The sequence below is a fragment of the Microplitis demolitor genome, chromosome 5, assembly GCF_026212275.2.
Source record: "Microplitis demolitor isolate Queensland-Clemson2020A chromosome 5, iyMicDemo2.1a, whole genome shotgun sequence".
Classification (NCBI taxonomy): domain Eukaryota; kingdom Metazoa; phylum Arthropoda; class Insecta; order Hymenoptera; family Braconidae; genus Microplitis; species Microplitis demolitor.
This window is the reverse complement of record NC_068549.1, coordinates 20,884,836-20,906,067: the sequence shown is the minus strand read 5'-3', so window position 1 is coordinate 20,906,067 and position 21,232 is coordinate 20,884,836. Positions and strand designations below refer to the sequence as shown.

At 26.9% G+C, this 21,232-nt stretch overlaps 2 protein-coding genes across 2 annotated transcripts; one reads left to right on the top strand and one right to left on the bottom strand.

Moving 5' to 3' along the window:
- Positions 1-323: 323 nt before the first annotated feature.
- LOC103579407 (RYamide receptor) lies at positions 324-20,084 on the bottom strand. The gene is made up of 6 exons (XM_053739578.1): positions 19,653-20,084; positions 18,418-18,668; positions 18,063-18,222; positions 3,040-3,108; positions 1,315-1,558; positions 324-675 (listed from the first exon to the last, which is right to left on the bottom strand). The coding sequence occupies exons 1-6, from the start codon at positions 20,082-20,084 to the stop codon at positions 473-475; spliced, it is 1,359 nt and encodes a 452-aa protein (XP_053595553.1). The 3' UTR covers positions 324-472.
- On the top strand, positions 8,298-17,490 carry LOC103579536 (pancreatic triacylglycerol lipase). Its single transcript, XM_014444584.2, has 7 exons — positions 8,298-8,377; positions 8,448-8,502; positions 9,393-9,538; positions 9,683-9,928; positions 16,279-16,479; positions 16,842-16,992; positions 17,371-17,490. Exons 1-7 carry the CDS (start codon positions 8,329-8,331, stop codon positions 17,444-17,446), a joined length of 924 nt encoding a protein of 307 aa, XP_014300070.2. The 5' UTR covers positions 8,298-8,328; the 3' UTR covers positions 17,447-17,490.
- Positions 20,085-21,232: the final 1,148 nt, after the last annotated feature.

Here is a 21,232-nt window from a genome sequence, read left to right as displayed (position 1 = left end):
ATATTTTATTTTTCAAATAATCACATTATTTATATTTTTTTCAGTTGTAATTTATAAAAAAAATTTCTATTGCATTCAAATATTTTTTCCCGCGACCGTAGAGTACAAGGTACAAAAAAAAATATGAATTTTTTTTTAAACTTCATTTACATATATATCAGATTCAAACACTCATTAAATATTTGTCACACTTAACTCTTAAAATTAGTAATATCTATACATCAACTATTAATCATTTTATTTCATACAACAATTATAAATAATTTATTAATTAAATAAATTATAACAATAAATAATTTATTGCAATGACGGACTCAATAAACTTAAAAATTTAATTATCTTTGTACTAAACTCTGTATTTAATTAACAGATATAAATTTTATTTTAAAAAATTTATACAAAATTTTTTATCAATCTATATATTATATATGTACGTATATAAATATAGATGATTGTCCTCTTATGATTTAAATTAAATGGACTCTTCGTGTTGAAGCTCGAGCTTAATAAAGTGTCGTTGCGATTGACTACTTGCAGGCTTAAAAGTATCCGTGTGTCGAAAGCTGGCACTTCGCACGGGCATCCCGTGATTCGAACCAGCTTTTCTTCTTACACTTACGTAAGTCGTACATGTGTTTATACGTTTCAATACTGAATTATTGGCACCGTCAACTCCTGAAAAATTATTTCGTTTTAAAATTATATTAGCAGTTTTATTTATTTTTATTTATTTCAAATAATTTAACGGGGGCTTAATCGTTTCTTAGTCATAAGCCAGTGTTAAAAAGTATTACGAAAAAAATTGATAAAAAATTTAGTCAATAAATCGATTATTTTGGGAATTATTGAGTTTCCGTACATACGAACATTTCACTGTACGGACTAAAATTTTTATAAAAATTCATATTCTCACTTAAATATTAGAGATATGGTAAAAATGATAATAAACAATTTTGTAGAAAATTAAATCCTCTAAAAAAAAGATCTCCATAAATTTTCATGTAAACCCAATATTTAAGGCACTAGAAACTTTTAAAACTATTATTTAAGTTATTACGAAAAATTAAATGTCTTGATTACTTTGAATTTAAATTTCTGCTAAACTAGTAGAGATACAGTAAAATTGATAATAAATATTTTTGTATAAAATTAAATTTTCTATAAAAAAGGTCCTTATCAGTTTTTACGTAAACTCAATAGCTGAGAAGCTAGAAGTTTTTAAAGTTTCATTGTCACCTTGAAAAAAAAAAAATAAAAAAATAACAATTCATATTTTATAAATATACAAGTAATGAAGAAAATAAATTAAATTACCTGCAAGTGCCATACCAGGAATATCACTGTGATGATGAGTATTAATTCGTGAATCTTTAAGATATCTACTCAATCCTGGTATTCTACTAAATGCTGTTATAAACCCTGTTCTGAATCTGGCATTCATCCAACAATATATGACAGGATTGTAACAGGAATGGGACATCGCGAGCCAGTGAAGAGCAGCCCAAATGAATGGCAATCCACTCCAGCTTGAAACGCCTTCATTATTATGGAGTAATAGCTATGAACACAAATATTTAAAATTTTTTTTTCCCCATTTATTTTTAGCAGATAAATTCCCGGTTTATTTTATTGTTTAAATTTAAAAATTTTAAAAAATAAATCGCATTTTATTACTATAAATTTTCACATCGCTATTTTATATAAATTGTTTTATTCAATTGGAATTAATTTAATTGATATCGGACATTACGCTCCATAGAATTATTTTTATATCTATATATTCGTGTTTTAAAATAACAATTTTTTAGGTGTTGCATTAAAAAAAAATTACTTTTTTTTTGTTTCATAGTCAAGTAATAGAGTAGATTATTGGCATTTTGTAATTAATAATTATTTAGGTAACGTTAAATTAAATTATATTGTAATTTCAGAAATTCTAAACTCGTTAATGCGAAGATCCGATAAATGCCGGTCAATTTTTTTTTTTTTTTTACGTATGTCGATAATTATTGACAGTATTTTAATAAGTATAGAATGTCAACAGCGTGACCGTCGCATAATTGGAATTGATGTTAATTTTCTAAAGTTCAATTAATTTTACGTTACCACGTTAGTATCGATTAAAGTATTAGTGGTTTTATTTAAATTTTCTCTGCGGTCATCATGTTGACAGTATTTAAATATTTTATTAAATTGGCTCTTATTCAAAACCGAAAAATTATTTAAAGTCAAAAATAATTTTATTTAATTTTTTAAATATAAAAATTATTTTTTCAATTTCAAAATTATTCCTTTTAAAAAAAAAAATATTTTTATTGACATTAAAATGAAAATTCCTTTTCTTATATCAGCTTATCAATAAATGATTGCGTCGTTTATATTAAAGTGCTTTAAATGAATTACCATATTTCAAAATACAAATTCCAGTCGTTTGAATTTAAAATTTTAAATTAAAAATTAAAAATTGAGAGTTCAGTTAACTGTAATTACTTAAAGTTTACCATCAGTATATTTACCAGTGAAACGATTTCACTAAATTGTAAATAGTACTTATATTAATTCTAGTAATTAATAAATTAATTAATCCTGGTTTGTAATTTACAAGGTGATTAATTGAGTTATTCAATAGGAGTATTTAAATTACAACAATTAAATATAAATTTTTTGTTTCGTATTTCGTGACCTAATTTAGTAAATATTCTTTCATTTCTCTGAATAGGAAATTCAATATTACTGAGTCCTTTGAAATCATCAAATATTTCTCTTTCTCTCTCGCTCTCTATTTAATTTACTTGTCATTGTGTAGTTGATAAAGGAAATTTTCTACTATTCTAAAGCGTATAAGGATAAAATGAATTCGCAGTAGATTAAAACATTAATTCCTACAAATTTAATTTAATAATCGTCGAGTATAAGTGTACAGAAATAGATGGGATAGAATAAGAGATGCGTGTGGCACGTTATCGTAGGATACTCCGAACACTGGTTTTTTTCTGTATCTTTAGACACTGCGTTTAATAATAAGGTTGAAAAACTTACCAGAAGTGCGTTGTAAGGTAACCAGCAAGTTGTAAATACCGCGACTACAATTATCATCATCTTTACCATCTGTAATAAGTAATTAGAATTATATGGTAATAATAATCATAATTTTTCGTGTAAAAAATTTTTATTTATCATTTATTTAGATCTAAATTTCATCACGAAACTCAGATCGTGACACAAATATGACTCGTCGGTAATTTGTATCAGCAATTTTAATCACGAAAAAATTATGACAGTCAAATTTTTATCCAAGTGATCCGAAATTCATTTACTGAAATTAATTTCTAAAATCGAAACTGATTTATTTTTATTTATGTAAATCAAGAACTTGATAGAAAAAATTTATTAGTAATTTCTGATATTAATACTAATGTCAATAGTACAAACTCAGTAGTTTTTATGGAAATCATCCCAAGTCAAATTCGAAGACGTAAGAATTAATTTTTGGAATTCGGATTTACTAGACGGAAAATTGTGGGAGCAATTTCATCATGAAACTCAGATTTAAATTTATTATAAACAAAAATTTTTTTTACTCAGGTTGTTAACTAAATTTTGAACTTTATTTTACGTCGAATCATTTTTTTACTGACTGTAAAAATGAACAATGCTCGTATACATGCAATTAAAATTTTTTAATATTTTTTTAGAGAAAAAAATCTTATAGAAATTAAGAAAAAAAAAAGCAATAGAAAATTTCGTACATACAAAATTCAAATTATTTGTAAATTTTTGTAAAAAATTTTTCGTAATTTATTACATGGCATATAAAATATTGATTTTCGAAATTCGAGATTGAAAATTTGAAATTTTTTAAATTATTTGAATAGTATAATATTTCTAACTATTCGCATATTTTTGATTACGCTGCTTTGAAAACAAAGAATTTCATCAAAATTATCCCAATACCAAAAAAATTTCAATTTATACCAAGTTCTGCTTTTTGCTCGCAGTACTTGCATACATTTAATTATTTTAGATGGAAATTAACAGCCGAAAAACAAAGACTCAAATATACGGTAAATTAATGTGTTGGTAACAGCTCCGAGGAACAAACCGAGTTTTTCCATTGTTCATAAACTTAACGTAAATTACATTCCTCATGCATTAATAATTACTAAATAGTTTGAGCTGAAAAAAACGCGAATTCAACTCTTTTGTCTATCAATCCAAATTTTTTATACTGGTACTAAATTTATTCTATAAAAAAAGTCACTTAAAATTATCTTATTCCTTCAATATCATAAATTATTATAATAATTGAATTTTTTTAACGAGACATTTGATAGCAATTATTTAAATGATAGCAATTTCTATTCACCGATAAATTTAATCGAGATCAATTCATAATTGACAGAGAATTTGATGCTCGAATCAAAAGTTATTTCCATAGATATCAATTATTCCAATTGGTACTAATTGGAAGGTGATACCATAGAGACATCGAGAAACTTTGAGATAATTTCGCTTCCTTCTCAATGATATCTCTCGGAAATGTTCAAAATTACTAACCGGATCCAATTTGACAGCTATTAATTGTCACATGGTTCATCATTGACTTTTTTTCACAAATTCTTTTATTTTTTTTTTTACTTTACCACATAAAAAAAAATTTCTATTAAAAAAAAAAAATCCGACGATTTTTGCAAATTATTTCGTCAAATATTATCAATGAATTTTATTTTAATGCTAGAAAAGATTTTTATACTATACTTTTTATTTACTCTAGTAATTTTATGCGGGCAAATTTAAAAAAAAACATTAGTTGGTAGTTTAAATAAAACGTCTCCAGTAATTTGGCGGAAGAAATTTAAAAAAATCGTTGGAATTTTTTTTCTTTTGTCTTGAGCTTTATTTTTTTTTCTATTACAATTTATCGGACACGCTCACTTGATTTTTTTATTTTACATGGTACGAGACGAGGACTTTATTTCGTAAGCTTCTCATGTCTATTTTTATCAACAGAAGCTGTTTTATTTTATGTTATTTATTTATTTTTATTTAAGTGTAAATGAATTCGACGCCGGTGTTTTTATTACATTTACTCTGGAAAATTTATCATTTCAAAGTACGTGATTATTTTGACAATGAACGGTGTGTGGGAAAATAAATCATAAGGTACGTGCGGTTCGAATCTGTGTTGACTGATGTTTAGTTTCAATTTTATTTATTAGTATCTGTGGATCTGGACCACGGATATAATTTACTGCTGCATAATTAAAATATTAAATTTTATATGGAAATTGTAAATCTGTTTATCAAAATATTATGCGTCGGTTATTCAGTATTTTTTTATTTCATAATTATACGAGTATCGATAATAAACAAGAATGGGTAAAATGGACATCTCTAGTAGCTCGATTACTTTTTAAATTTTGATAAAAAAAAAACTTTTGAATTCTGTGTTGAAATTGAAAACAAATATGTAAAATAAATTAAATATCAACATTCGAGTAATAGCTATAGAATATATATATCGAAAATTTACAAAAAAAAAAATTTCAGTTCATTTTGCCCACCATGAAAAAAATCACGAGAAAAATTTATTTTTGTCATAATTTTAAAATCGCCGCGTTATTTGGGGTGACCAACTCACCCCATTCTCTTTATGTTAGGGAAAAAAAATTTTATTAATTGAGGCTATGACCCAACAGCAGTTGAACGCGATTTTTTTTTTTTACTCAAAATAAGAACAATAAGAATTGAAATAAAAAAATCGTAAACTATAAAATGTCTCATTCAAAAAGTATTACGACACACTTGGATTTCCTTCAAACTATTGATTTAATTTTCTTTTCATTTTATTTTCCGCTCGAGGAACTCGAACACAATGGAGAATTTCATAATCTCACATATGATCAACTTACTTATCAAGATGGATGCTAAATTCACTTTAAAATCTAATAACTTTTTTTTACTATACTACTAATCATATATGAATAAATTTTCAAAGCTTACAAGATTTTTCATTTCATTAAAGTTGTATTATTCTCTTAACTTGAGCGAAATATTTTTTTTTTAACTATAAAAAATTTAAATCATCTTTATTTACAACAAGATTCTTTTAATTTTTTTAAAAATAAACTCCCTCAATTTTCTCTAAATAGTTTGTCACCGAAATTTCATAGCTTAATTCTGTTTGACACATCATCCTAAAGCTCCTTTACTAAGCTTCAATTTCCGCTCGTCAACTCATTTCTATAATTATTTTTTTAAACTTTTCGATGGCCATAAAAATCGAATATCGAAAAAAATTTATTTCCCCGGCTTTATTTTCTGACAGTTTATTATTTTTTGAAATTATGTAATAATCGAAATTTAGTCTTACATAAAAATTTTTGGCTGCAGTTTCTTGATTAATCAAAAATATATATATATATATATTAGATAGAATTTAAAATCGAAAAAATAAAAAAAGTAATTAGCAATAATTCTATGAACTTTCTTATTAATGAGAAAACTTTTTTTAACGCTCTTATAAAAAACTTAGTGCTATATATTACCCATAATATTATTACTTTTTTTTTTTTATCTACTTGACGTCAAAAAATTAAAGAAGTTTGCTTCGTAAGTCCACTAATTTATTTTATACTTAACGTAAGTCTTAAACTGATTACACAGTAACAATTATATACTTGTTTATATTTTTTATAAATATTTATGAAAAAAAAGTGTAATAAAGTAAGCCATAATTTTTTTCAGTCGATTGATTCGGCTCAATAATTGATTATTTGTATGCGAAATTTTTCAAATAATAAATTTATGAATTCAGGCAAAAAGTATCAAGCCGGGAATCGAACCCAGAGCCATTCGATTACGTGGTGGCAGTTTTACCCTAAGCCCTATAAAGTCTACAATTTAATTTACTTATATCCATTGAATTGTACGGCTCAATAAACACTAACACTTTTAATTTAAAAACGCTTTTCGGTATCGATTATTTATATCTATTGGCTTTATAAAGCTTTTTTCGCTTAAAACGTATCTATAAAAAATATATGACGTGACAAATTGCCATACAAATTACTCTATTAAAATACAAATCAATATCAACCCATGTTATGATGGTTACTTGGAATTATAGGATATATGCCCATAATTTTTGGAAAATTTTCCATAACTATGGGAATTCCTACAGTTATGGTAAACATTCCTGTAATGATTACCGTACTCATGGAAATAGTCCCATAGTAATAAGTCCTATGTCTATATTGGAAAAGTTTTAAGTATCTATGGGACTAAATTTTTCCTTATAGTAATCACTCCCATATATGTGAAATATTACCATAATATTAGGTAATCATCCCCATACTTCTATGGTAAACGTTACCACGATATTATGGTAATAACTCCCATAATATGAGGAACTTCTAAATTTTATAGTAATCATTATATATATTATGAGAATAATTACCATAATAATATGGTAATTATTACCCTAACATTACAGTAATAATTGCCGTAACATCACAGTAATTTTTACCGTACATTTTTCTCCGTGTCTAACAATAATTATCGAATTTTTATCACCGAGCATTTATGCATTGTATTTTTAAAATTTTCCAGCCGACATATCTTTATCTACATCTTTTTCACCCTCGCTATATCTCAACTTTTTCATGCATAGATGAAAGATCTCGAATGTCAAAAAAAAAATTCCAAGCTGACATATTATTTAAAGTAAAGAAAAAAAAAAACTTAAATAAATGACAATTTGGATTTGGGCCAAATAGTTTGTCTTCCCCAGTAATGCATAAATAATAAATAGGGCTGATTTACCCTTGAGGTGAAACCTACGGTTTCAGAATATTAATGAACAGCACAAAGACCTAGAGAACTTAGGGAACAAAATAAATAAAAGCACTTAAATGGATATGATTGCCATGGTAGAGTGCCTAAGATACACATAAATTATACATATTATACATTTATAATGCATGATAAAAAGTACAAGCTATAAATAATTAACAGCAAGCTAATAAATAAAAGGTGATTAAAAAAAAGCTAAAATCCCCGATGGTTAAAAATTTTTTCTAGTATTTTTTTTTTATTTATTTACATTTCTTAGTCCGTCGTCACTCTGTTTACGCGATATAAATGTGTTTTATGGGTAGTCAGTTAGATAAGGATAAATTACATGACCATAAATAATTGTCCGGTGATCTGAATAATTTAAATATTGATAAGCCGTTGAGACGGTGGCTGTCGCGAAATTATATGTACCATGTGCACGCGAGTTATGTTTTATTCAGCTTTGATTTGACGCTATTGCGTGAGCCGAAGATGTATTACGTTTGTTATTTTATTTTTTTTATATTTATTCTTAATAATGGTAAGTATATTTTTCTTATATATATATATATATATATACATTTTTTTTCTTTTACAAAAATTTTTTTCAGCTGAGGCTGCGACACAAAAGCAATTGGACACGATTTTTTTTCGTTTGTACACGAGGTAAAAAAAATTTTCTTAAATTTTAATCGTGGAATTGAATAGTGAGTTGAGTTTTTTTTAAATATTTAATGTGATGGAGTTATTAAATATGGATGTAAGTTTTATGGAACATGGAGTGAGTAGATTGCTGTTGGTTTTATTTATCTAGAAATAAATAAGTTATTTTATTTATTAAAGACGATTATTGCAACGACTTCCTGTTGCTTGTGAAACAGCAAAGCAGGAGGGCTGAGAAATTGCTCTGCTGACAAGAATTTAATTGAAAAGCACAAGTTTTATTTCTTAGATTTTTCAACTTCGGGCTTTTATTAAAAATAGTAAAAGGTCTTTAATCCGAGCGATTGCTTAAGAAGTAGAAAATAAATCGATAAGCTCATGGTTTATCGTATTTTCATTTTTGAATTAAAAAGAATTATCTCGATTAGTTTTAGAAAAAAATGAGGATTAAAAAACAAAATATCGGATTCTAAATTAATGGCCGCTGACTCAGTTTATTTTCCTTCAACTAAAAAAAATAGACTTCCGGTTTGGTTCAAAAATTTTATAGGCGCTCCCATCACTTTTCATATTCGCGTTTTTTTTTTTCTTTCTCAAAAACCATAAATTAAAATTTTCTCATATTTTTACCTTCAGTTTACAAAAAATATGTTAAATATCCCAGTAATGTCTCCGTGTATGAAAAAAAAAATGTCCGAACTTGGCAATTTTTTACTCTATCTACAATAAATTTATTTACCTCTTCAATATAAAAAGGTTTAAAACGTAGCCCATATTTTTTGCTTCTCACAAAATTTATGAACACAAAAAATTTATTTCTCTTGCGAGAATTTTTAATTGAATGTTTACTTAAGTAATCAATAATTTTTACTTAATTACTTATTATTTTTTAGCAATGATGTTGAGCCATACGTAGACGAATATTTAAAAAATTCAACTCGTATACTCTCTCATATTGATAATAAAAAACAAATTGTTATTTACATCCACGGCTTCACCGAGAGTATAAACAGTTCGAGCGTCGATTCAATAGTCCAAGGTAAATATCCTATTAGTTTTTAGAAAATATTTGTTCAACTTCGATGACATTATTTACTATAAAATCCGCACTATGTATTTTTGTATCAAACATTCCACTGGCTTTTCAAATTGAATTTTAAAAAAATATTTGTTTATCCCCCAGCATACATAACTCGAGGGGATCACAATATAGTCGCAGTAGATTGGAGCAAAATAGCGAACGAAAATTATCTTGAAGTTGTTGCGAGCGTTGACGAAGTCGGTGCATATATAGCGCATGCAATTAGCGACATGGCTTGCGCGGATTATTCAATTACGCGTAAAATTCATATCATCGGGCACTCTATGGGTGCGCATGTCGCTGGTGCCCTTGGGAGAAATATGAAACCTTTGCTACCAAGAATTACAGGTAATCATTTCACTTACATTTTTTTGGTCAGGTTAAATTATTATCAATTACTAGGATTTATTTTAATTGAATTTTCTACTTGTCTGAGTCAAATTTTAATTTAAATAACAGTAATTTTTTTTTTTAATAAGATTTTATAAATACTAAATTAAATTAACCCACATGAAAATACTATATATGATAAATATATATGGAAAAATATATAATCAATATGGGAGCATATAAGTGGCCAAAAACGATATATATTTTCTTATATATAATATAGTAAGTTTTAATATAATTAATTATATACGTAAGTTTATAAATTAATACATGTATTATATATATTTATAATCATATATGTAAACTTATAAGTTAGCCCATATATGTATTACATATATTGATATTTTTAAATGTAAATTTGTAAGCTAACACATATATATTTTGAACACAATGTTTGAATCTTATAACAGAGAGAGGAAGACAGAAAAGAATAGATTTTATTTTTTCTTACATATATGGGGAGACTTATATGGTTCTATATATCGAAAAATATACAAAAATTTATGAAGTTAAATACATGGTACATATATCGTGGCATATAATGATGAATTATATATGTATTCTTATTTGTTTCCATATATAAATAACATTTATTTTTAAATATATTGAAATTATAAGTTTTCAAATATATAAATAATATATTGAAGTTATACGGAAATATATGAAATCATATAAGAGAAAACATATATAGAAATATAATAAAATCGGCCGAAATCTATATATATTTCTGTATAATATTTCATGTATTGTCACCTATATATTTATATCTGTAACATATTTTTTAATATATGTTTACCATATATGATATTTTCATGCGGGAACCCACGAAAAATTTATCTACTAGTATATATTTAATAATTAATTTTTTTATTGTCCATTTTACCTCACCCTCTTCTATTTTCTATTCAAACAATCAAGTAACAATAAGTAAAATTTTTTTAATTTGTATCTGATTTTTTTTTGTAGGCCACGAAATTAAAAAAATTACCAGTGTATTTTTTTTTAACCTGAAAACTCGCGGTGATTTCAGAGGAGTCTTAAGGCCATTCTCCGAGGGTGCCCCCCACTTTTTTCCAAAAAATGTGGCGCCGCCTGGTGGCCGGCAGCCACACTAAAAAAAGTACTAGAGCTGAAAAACTTTATAATTAAATTAAAATTATTTAGAATAAGCAGATGCAAAAAATATAAATTTTATAATAAATAAAAAAATTAAGATTATTTTTTAAAATCATTAGTTAGTTTAAGAAAAATTTAAAACCTGAGATTGGCAAATAATATTTTCATTGACCTTGAACTGTCAATATCATATTTATTTTATATGAGTAATTAAAAAATAATTATAATATTTATCCAAAAAAGGCCAACGTACAAGTAATTTTAAAGACACGTAGAATATTAAAAAAATTACTTACAGTAATTATAAATACCCAGTTGAGCGTAGTTTCTTTAATAAATTTCAGCATTATATTTGCCATTTAGTAACTTTTTATTTTGACAGATGTAAACATCAGGTCTGTACTATTTTGTGGGCGCGTGCAGGGCGCTCAAATATAGTAGCGGGAAAAATTAAATTTTTTAAAAATTCATTTCTTTCAGAAATAGTAATAATAAAATTTTATTTTGCACGACTCGAACGCGAAGCGGAGAGGTTGTGCTTTACAACGGACTTGTCAAGGTCACGCGATTTTTTATTTATTGGTATCAATTAATTGAATTTCGTATCATTAAAAAAGTTTTAAAAGAAGATTTGTACCGTAGTTGTTTGATAATTGATTATTAATTTGATGAATCATAATTGATTTTAATATCAAATTTCGTTCGAATCCTTATGTGAAAATTTGAAAATAAAATAAATAAATAAATATTTTAATTTGTAAAAGTTCTGATGGTAAGAAATTATTGATGATCAAAACCTTTTACATAAATTTTTCACTTATCATGACGCAACTTAAAAAAAATTTTGGCATACTTAGTTTTGAGACATTGATAATATTATATACCTTTAAATATATATTAAATAAAATTAGACAGCTTTAATACTCTTATCGAAAAAATTAAAAGAATAATAAAATTTTATAAATTTTTTAGTGATTTTTGGAATGCTTTATTTTTGTAAAATTGGCCGTATCGAAAAATAAAAAAAAGAAATTCGAAGCTTCAATTCTGTAGTTTGAAGATCTTTTACCGATTTTTTGAGCCATGGTTATTGCGTGATAAAAAATAGCTCGAAAAAAAAATGCTATTAATTTTTTGGTTTTGGTTTTTGGCTCTACGAGCCCGGAAAAATCTTTTTTTAAAAAACTAATGCACAGTTCGGTTATGAAATTTATTAAGCTACAATTTGCTTTTTTGTTGTCTCTGTATGACTATTTGTTGCTGAGATTTTGGTCTTGGAATGAAAAAGGATCTTTTTAACTTTGATTATTGATATTGCAGCAATTAATGGTCGCACAGTAATTGCTCATACAAAGAAAAAGAATCGGCCCATTATTGGGTCGTGAATAGCTGCCAATTTTCAAACATCGGCCGAAGATCGGTTAAATATCGGATGATAACGGTATGCCAAGTATCGCAGTCGCAAGCATTGGCTAATCGTAGCAATCAATCATCGGCCAAAGTTTGATATCTATTAAAAAAAAATATTTAGCGTAGGTGGGACCTCGAAAACTTACACTCAGTAAATAAATAATAGGAGTTACTATCTAGCTATGGTAAAAATTTCTACCATCAATAAGATAGTAATAAATACTATCTACATGATTGTATATAAATCATGTAGATTGTAATATTCACCATATATTTATGATAATTGTTTGAAATCCTGTATGTTAACTAGAGTTAATTATTATATTATTTTAAATAGTTATATTTATAATCCAGATGGTAACAGTTACCATTAGAAATTATAATTGTTACCATCTTGATAGTAACTGTTACGAAATTTATTGCAGAAGTAAATATTATCACCCTGATAGTAAATATTACCATCCTGATAGTAACTGTTACTATCCTGATATTAAGTGTTACGAAATTTATTGCAGAAGTTATCATCCAATAAATATTAATTCTATTAAAAAAAATTATAGCACTAACTATTCTGGTACGTGGCCCAATTGGGACGATAGCCAAAAAGACAAAAAAAACTGTTTTTGCATTGAAAAACGTTCCAATCATTTTAGATGACTGGAATTAAAAATTTAACATAATAAACATAATTACTTAATTTTCTTAGTATAGTATTTCCTTAAGTATCCCCTCCCCTTTCTCTGCTACCAATACATCAATTGATAAACGTGTAATTGTGTTCTAATTTTTAAATACTGGGTATTGTTACCAAGTTCTTGAAATTGATCAAAATACCACTCTCTTAAAATGAACCAGTAAAAAGTGTTGCAAATCAGTGAATATTCATTGTATAAACAGTCTAGAAAACAACAAACTAGAAAACAATGCGGAATTTCAAAATACTTCAACAGAGATCATTTTTAAGGAACAAAATTGTCTACTAAAAAGAATCTATGCCATTTTATGATAATTCCCGGGAAAAAATGATTTTGCCTAATTATATATAAGTATGCATGATTATATATAATTATACATTAATTTATGTATGATTATATATAATCATATCTACCTCCATATATAATTATGCATGACATTATATATAATTTGATCTGATCATGTCTGACCAATACATTATGTCTCGAACTATGTATAAAGCTATATGTAATTAGATCTGATCAGACCTGAATTATATCTGCCTATGTATGATCATATATAGGCATATATATAATCATGCATATGCAGATATAATTCAGGTCTGATCAGATCTTATTATGTATAGACCTATATATACCAATGCTGGCCAGCAAAAAAAAATTAAAAATGCAATTTTTCAAGCATTGCGAGAGTATGACTCTCGTAATGCTGGAAAAAAAAATAATAATAATAATAACAACAATGATAATAATAATAATGCCCCTTCTGGAAGCAAAACTCATTATACATTTTATAATTATTAAATAAAAATTTTCTTTTAATGAAACCTTACTGTTTGGAATTTTTTACCTCGGCAATGGCTCATAGTACGAATGAGCCCAGCAAACATTTTTGCAGGAAATTTAACGCTCTACAAAAAAATTCTCCTATCATTTTTCGATAAATCCATTTGTTCAAAAGTTATGGAACCTCGAAGTCAAGTTAGAGTAATTTTCGAAATCTTTTTACTTTTCCAACGAAACTATCGGGCTTATCATAAAATGTCATGGAATCATTTTTGTAGACAATTTTATTTTCTACAAATTGTCTCAAATAAATTTTTTCAAAATTCCGTCGTGTTTTTTAGTTCTTTCCATTTTAATGCCAATCCTTTAAAATCAATCAGAACACTATTTTTTTAGGATCTTGGCATTAAAATGGAAATAACTAAAAAAACAAAATGGAATTTCGAAAAAATTTATATAAGACAATTTGTAGAAAATAAAATTATCTACAAAAAAGATTCTATGACATTTTATGGTAAGTCCGATAGTTTCGCCGAAAAAGTAAAAAGATTTCGAAAATTACTCTAACTTGACTTCGAGAAAGTAATTTAAGCTTGAAGACAAATTCATAGTAAATTTTGAGGTCTTATTACTTTTCCGGCGAAACAAGCTGACTTATCACAAAAAGTCATAGCCCTTTTTTAATCAGTAAATTTATTCCTGACAATGTATGACGCATAAAATTTTTCGAAACTCCGCATTGTTTTCTAGTTATTTTTATTTCAGTGTCAAGCCCTTAGAATCGATCAGAAAATTATTTTTTCAAGAGTTATAACTTATGAGCAGATCGATAGGTCGAACAGATTTATATACATTTTTTATAGAAATTCGACGTGCTATAAAAAAAGGCCCTTATAATTTTTTGATAAATCGACCAGTTCATAAGTATTATCAAGTTAAAGTTTAAAGTACGAAGAATTGAAATATTTTTGACTATTTTGGCGAAACTATGAGACTTGTCACAAAATACCGTATGACTTTTTTTTTTAGGCTATTTCATCTCCTATAAACTGTCTTGTGAAAATTTTTCAAAATTCCGATGTTTTTCAGTTATGTTCTTATCTATGATTACTAAATCATTGTAAAAAAATCATGTACTTATTCAAGAGACAATCACAAATGTAAATTATTTACTTTCGCCAAATAATATTTGTTGAATAACGGAAATATCTTTATACAAGTTCAGTCAAATAAGTCTCAACGAAAGTGAATAAGATCAATATTTGATCGTTTCTTGAATATAAGTACATGCATTTTTTTCAATGATTTCATAATCATAGATTAAAGAGTTTAAGTAAAAAAAAAATCTACAATTTTGATTTTTACATTGTATATATAAATGTTGATATGATAATGTTATACACATACATAATTATAAATAATTATATGTACCTCATATGTAATCATACGTTATTGTATATATATATATATATAAGTTGGGCGAATTCATTCTCTCCAGGGTTACTAATTCTGAAAGAAATGAATTTTTAAAAAATTTAATTTTTCCCGCTACTATATTTGAGCGCCCTGCACGCGCCCACAAAATAGTACAGACCTGATGTTTACATCTGTCAAAATAAAAAGTTACTAAATGGCAAATATAATGCTGAAATTAATTAAAGAAACTACGCTCAACTGGGTATTTATAATTATTGTAAGTAATTTTTTGAATATTCTACGTGTCTTTAAAATTACTTGTACGTTGGCCTTTTTTGGATAAATATTAAAATTATTTTTTAATTACTCATATAAAATAAATATGATATTGACAGTTCAAGGTCAATGAAAATATTATTTTCCAATCTCAGGTTTTAAATTTTTCTTAAACTAACTAATGATTTAAAAAAATAATCTTAATTTTTTTATTCATTATAAAATTTATATTTTTTGCATCTGCTTATTCTAAATAATTTTAATTTAATTATGAAGTTTTTCAGCTCTAGTACTTTTTTTAGTGCGGCTGCCGGCCACCAGGCAGCGCCACATTTTTTGGAAAAAAGTGGGGGGCACCCTTGGAGAATGGCCTTAATAAAAAATCTTTTCAAGCTCTAAAGAAAAAAAAATTAATAATTTGCAGACTTTACTCGGCTTGTTATAAAAAATTAGTTGCTATTTAAAGCTGTCCAATAATCCTGAGAAAAAATCTCTAGTTAATATTTTTTTTTATAAAAATTAAAAAGTAAAAAGAAATTATGCGCTGTATAAACGTCATAGAATGGCTTTAGGTTAAGCTCATTGAACAACAAATAATTAAATTAATTAAAGGACTGGATCCAGCTGGTCCTCTATTCAATCTTCTTCGAAGCCCGCTCACCAAAGCGGACGCTGAATTCGTTGACATCATTCACACGGACGCGGGACTTTACGGAAAAACTCGGGGCACTGGGACAGTTGATTTTTGGCCCAACAAAGGGACAAGGGTGCAACCAGGCTGTCCTAAGACCGCGGCAATTTATAGCAATGACGGTAAATGAGATCTTAACTCATCCATTACACAAGAAATTTTTTTTTTTTATCATAATAACTCTTTTTTTTTCCATAAATTAATTTTCTCTGGAGAAATCTTAATTTTCATTGAATTAAGTAAATCAAGCATTACTTTGAAGTTATTTACTCGTCATAAAGAGGAAAAGAGCATTTAATTTTACTCTCAATTCCTTTCAACTGATTCTTTTCATCTGCTGCCATTTTTTTATTCATTCATTTTTTTTCATTATTCAACATATTCATTTAAAATATTTATTATTTCATTTCATTTTGTAGATTTTTTATAGATTTTTCATTGATTGTAAATTTATAAATGAGTTTTTTTTTTTTTACGTTGATAGATTTTTGCAGCCACCATCGCTCCTGGATTTTTTATGCAGAATCTGTTATATCGGAGAAAGCTTTTCTTGCAGTTAGGTGTTCATTCGATACCAAATCCTCACGAGTTGAATTCAAAGTAATTCCGATGGGTTTTGCAACTCCGCGTGAAGCGTAAATAATATAAAATTTTTTATATATTTAAGGGAACCTGAACAAATTTGAATGCTGTTTTTTTTTTTTTTGTCAAGTCGGGAATGAAATGAGACTTTTTAGACCAAACAGAAATTTTTTTTATTTTAAAATTCTCAGTTACGGTTTGTAAAAAAACATGGGGTAAATTGATCAGTCTGGACAGTAGAAATTAAAATTTTTAATTTTGCAATCATGACCCATTTTACCTCAGACTTTTCCCAGTTTTCAGTAAAATAATTTAGAACAGACACTTAAAAAAAAAAAGAAAAAAATGAAGTTTGTTTAAAAAAATTGTCTCATTTTTTCCTAGACTGTCTTATATTTATATATATGGTATTCATTAATGTGTTTTTTTAGCCGTGGCAATTATTGTCTAAAAACTGCATCGCAAAAACCATATGGACTAAAAATGAAAGGCGCAAGCGAACAATAACAACCGTAACACCAGAATACGTCTAAATATATTTTAAAAATGATCTGAATAAATTTTTTTTTGAATTATAAAAAAAAAATTGCATTAATAATTTCAGTATTTAATCCTCTTAAATAAATGAAATGTGACACAAAAATACCACTTTTTATTTTTCACGGATTTTTATTAAAGCGTCAGCTTTCGTGACAATTGATTTTATTTCCGGGCCTAATTTGGTGAGCTAAAATATTAAAAATATATTTTAACACGCATATGATACTTCAGGGTCGGCAGCCACCATTAAAAAAAATATTATCAATCATAAAAAAGTAAAACATTAATCGTATTCCGTAAAATTATTTTTTTTCTCAGCCTCCCTATTTTACGCTTCCTCCTTTTTATTAATCATCAATTATAAATCACGCGACAATAAATAATTCGACACACTAAATTTATAAAAATTAGTTCACCTTCCCAGTATCTATATAAATATAAATATTTATATAAGTATAACACAATAACTCACCCACCCCCTTGGAAAAAAACCCATAATTTGTCTCTATTTTCTTACTATCAACCCTCACTCCTTATCTCTGGCGATAAAAAAATCTAAATATAAATTTATAAAAATACTGACCTTGCGTTTCGATCTTGCCATTCTCTGGTCTCGTGTATTTTCCGCTTCGCCTGGAGGTCTTTTTCCCCAAACTCTAATCCCAATGCTCATATAAGTAAATATCAAAACCACGAATGGAACGAAATATTGCAAAATCAGTAGTGCGATTGAGTAGTAATACCTGTTTCGGGAAACGTTTACTCAGAATTAATTAAAAGTTTGAGCACAAGTTTAATTTACACGACCAAATATGAGTCGAAAATGGTTTCTGAAGTCGAATAATTTTAAAGGTCTTCACCAAGTTTTAATTATTTGACTATAAAATTAGAGACCGAATAAGTGACCGATAATTAAAGTTAATGAAAAAAAGACTTACTGTTGTTGAGTTGTCGGCCATTGCTCGGAGCAAACGTATCGATTGCACACGATGTATCGTGGATCAGGTTGAGATAAACAGGACACCATTGCAATAGGTGAAGAAGTAGTTAATGCGACCAACCAAACCGCCAAAATCGATAGTTTCGCTTGACCTTTACTCATTCGGGGCTTCAGGGGCCACATTATTGCAATATAACGGTCAATGCTGATAGCGATAAGGGTATAAGCACTTACCAGTACTGATACTGCCTAATGATAAAATACTTGTTACTGTTATTGTTATCACACACAGTTTTATAGATTGTAATGGATCTGAACCTGGGTTTCGAAGCTTTAGTTTGAAATATAATCGTTTTTAAAATTTTGTCATTGCTGTAATTACTTTTTTTACGCACTCTAAGGGTTGGTCAACTTACCCCATCTGTGTCAAAAAAATTCATTACAAAAATGTTCCAAAAAAGTTAAGTGCCGCGAACTTTTAAATTTGAGACGATTCAGGACTTTGAGTTGATAATTTTTGAAATTGAAAACATTAAAAAAAAATTTTCGAGTACTTTTCAGATATGGTTTTTTGAATTTTTTGAACAAAAATAATTCGATTTTAAAATTTTGCTGGTATGGCGACCATTGAAAAAAACTTTGAAACCAATCGTGAACATTTTTTGATTTTCTATAAAAACTTTTCCAAAATGAAGTTTGAAAATTTGAATTTTTTCGAAGTTCCAAAAATGGTAAACTCAAAGTCTAGAATTTTATGAAATTTGAAAGTTCGCTATTATGAACTTTCATGGAAAATTTATGGAACGATCTTTTTTTACATGGGTATACTTTTTTACAAATCGTAATTAAACATTTTTTTCAATTATTTTTTTATTCTTATTAAGGTGATCAAAAAAATAATTATTTAAAAATCCCAAGTGTAAAAAGTTATCAACCGGAAGCTTCAAGATTATTTTTCTTGTAAAATGTCAAAAATAAATGTTACATTTCGTGTTTCAACTAAAACATTTGTGAAAAAAAAAATTTATGTCAATTTAAATCTGACATTTTATTGACACACCACTATCGCGTAGTTAACTCGTGTTTATCTATGTCGAGAGTTACAAAACAAATAATTTAATTTTTTTTTTATCCATCGAATCTCATGTTCTAGATCCATTACAAAAATATTCGTTATAAAAAAACGCAACTTATAATGATGGTATAAATCAATACGTAAAGAAAATTTATTACCTGAGAGTAATTGACACTCGGACACATTTCGGCGCCAAATGGCCAGTACTGAAGTATAAGTGTGCTCACAAAGCTTGTGGGTACGCAAAAAAAAGTCATAAGAATGTCACTAAATGCCAAATTTACAATAAAGAAATTTGTCACAGTTTTCATGCGTGGACTGCTCCATACGACGTAACAAACTAGGGCATTCCCAACCAAGGCTACGACAAATATTATTCCATATAGAAAATAAACTGTCGTTTGAAACCATTCAGTTGCGAGGACACTTTCTGATGGCAAAAAATTATCGCAAAGAAAACTGTCGTATCCAGATACAGTTTTGTTGGTATTTTTTGTATTGTTAAGTTCTTTGAATATTGTATCGTTGAATGTGACATCTGAGCTTTCATACACTTTGTCGCTCGTCAAAGATAGTGTATCATTATTCATGACTGCTTCCAATAATCGATCATATCATGCTTTATTATTTTGATTTTATTTCATAAATATGTTATTTATTTGAGATGATATGTTCTTCGTATTTTCTGTGAAAAAAATTTATTTTTATTTTATTCATACAAACATGACCTAATATATATATATATGTATAGGTATGGACATTTTTCAAGCATTCTAAACTCTGATTTGAATTTTAAAATAAAAATTACAAGTCAAATATTCGGAATATCGAGAAACTTGAAAATATTTTTTTTCTAGTTTTTTGAATTTTATACAAAAAAGTATTATGTGATTTTTGCTTAAAAATCAATATTTAGAGCGGTAAAGCCCGTAATAATGTTATCAATAGATTTATAATGCGATTCAAAAAATCAAAAATTGCTGACTGAAAAAACTAAAATACTGAGTTACGTATCAAAAATATCAAAAAATGTATAGATATATTTTTTGTAGCTCTTTAAATTCTCTACAAAAAGTATTCGATGACTTTTGCTTTAAAATCAATATTTAGAGCAGTAGAGCCCATAACAGAGTTATCATTATCAATAGAATTATATTAAGATTCAAAAAATCAAAAATTGCTGACTGAAAAAACTAAAATACTGAGTTACGTATCAAAAATATCAAAAAATGTATAGATATATTTTTTGTAGCTCTTTAAATTTCCTACAAAAAGTATTCAATGACTTTTGCATTAAAATCAATATTTAGAGCAGTAGAGCCCATAACAGAGTTATCATTATTAATAGAATTATATTAAGATTCAAAAAATCAAAAATTGCTGACTGAAAAAACTAAAATACTGAGTTACGTATCAAAAATATCAAAAAATGTATAGATATATTTTTTGTAGCTCTTTAAATTCCCTACAAAAAGTATCCAGATAGTTTAAACTCTAAAACTAGTGTCTGACTGGTGATGTTAAAAATATAAAAAAAAAATTTTCAAAACTATTTTAAATGCAAACATTAAAGTTAATGAATAATGTTTAATAATGTAGCATAATAAATCTTTTGTAATTTATAGTTAGAACATACCCATTATAACTATGTACTTAAACTTGAATTGCTAATGTGTGAATATTTAAATGAAACCTTGGAGTTTCAAGTCAGCTTGGAACTTTTCATTCAGTGTACAAA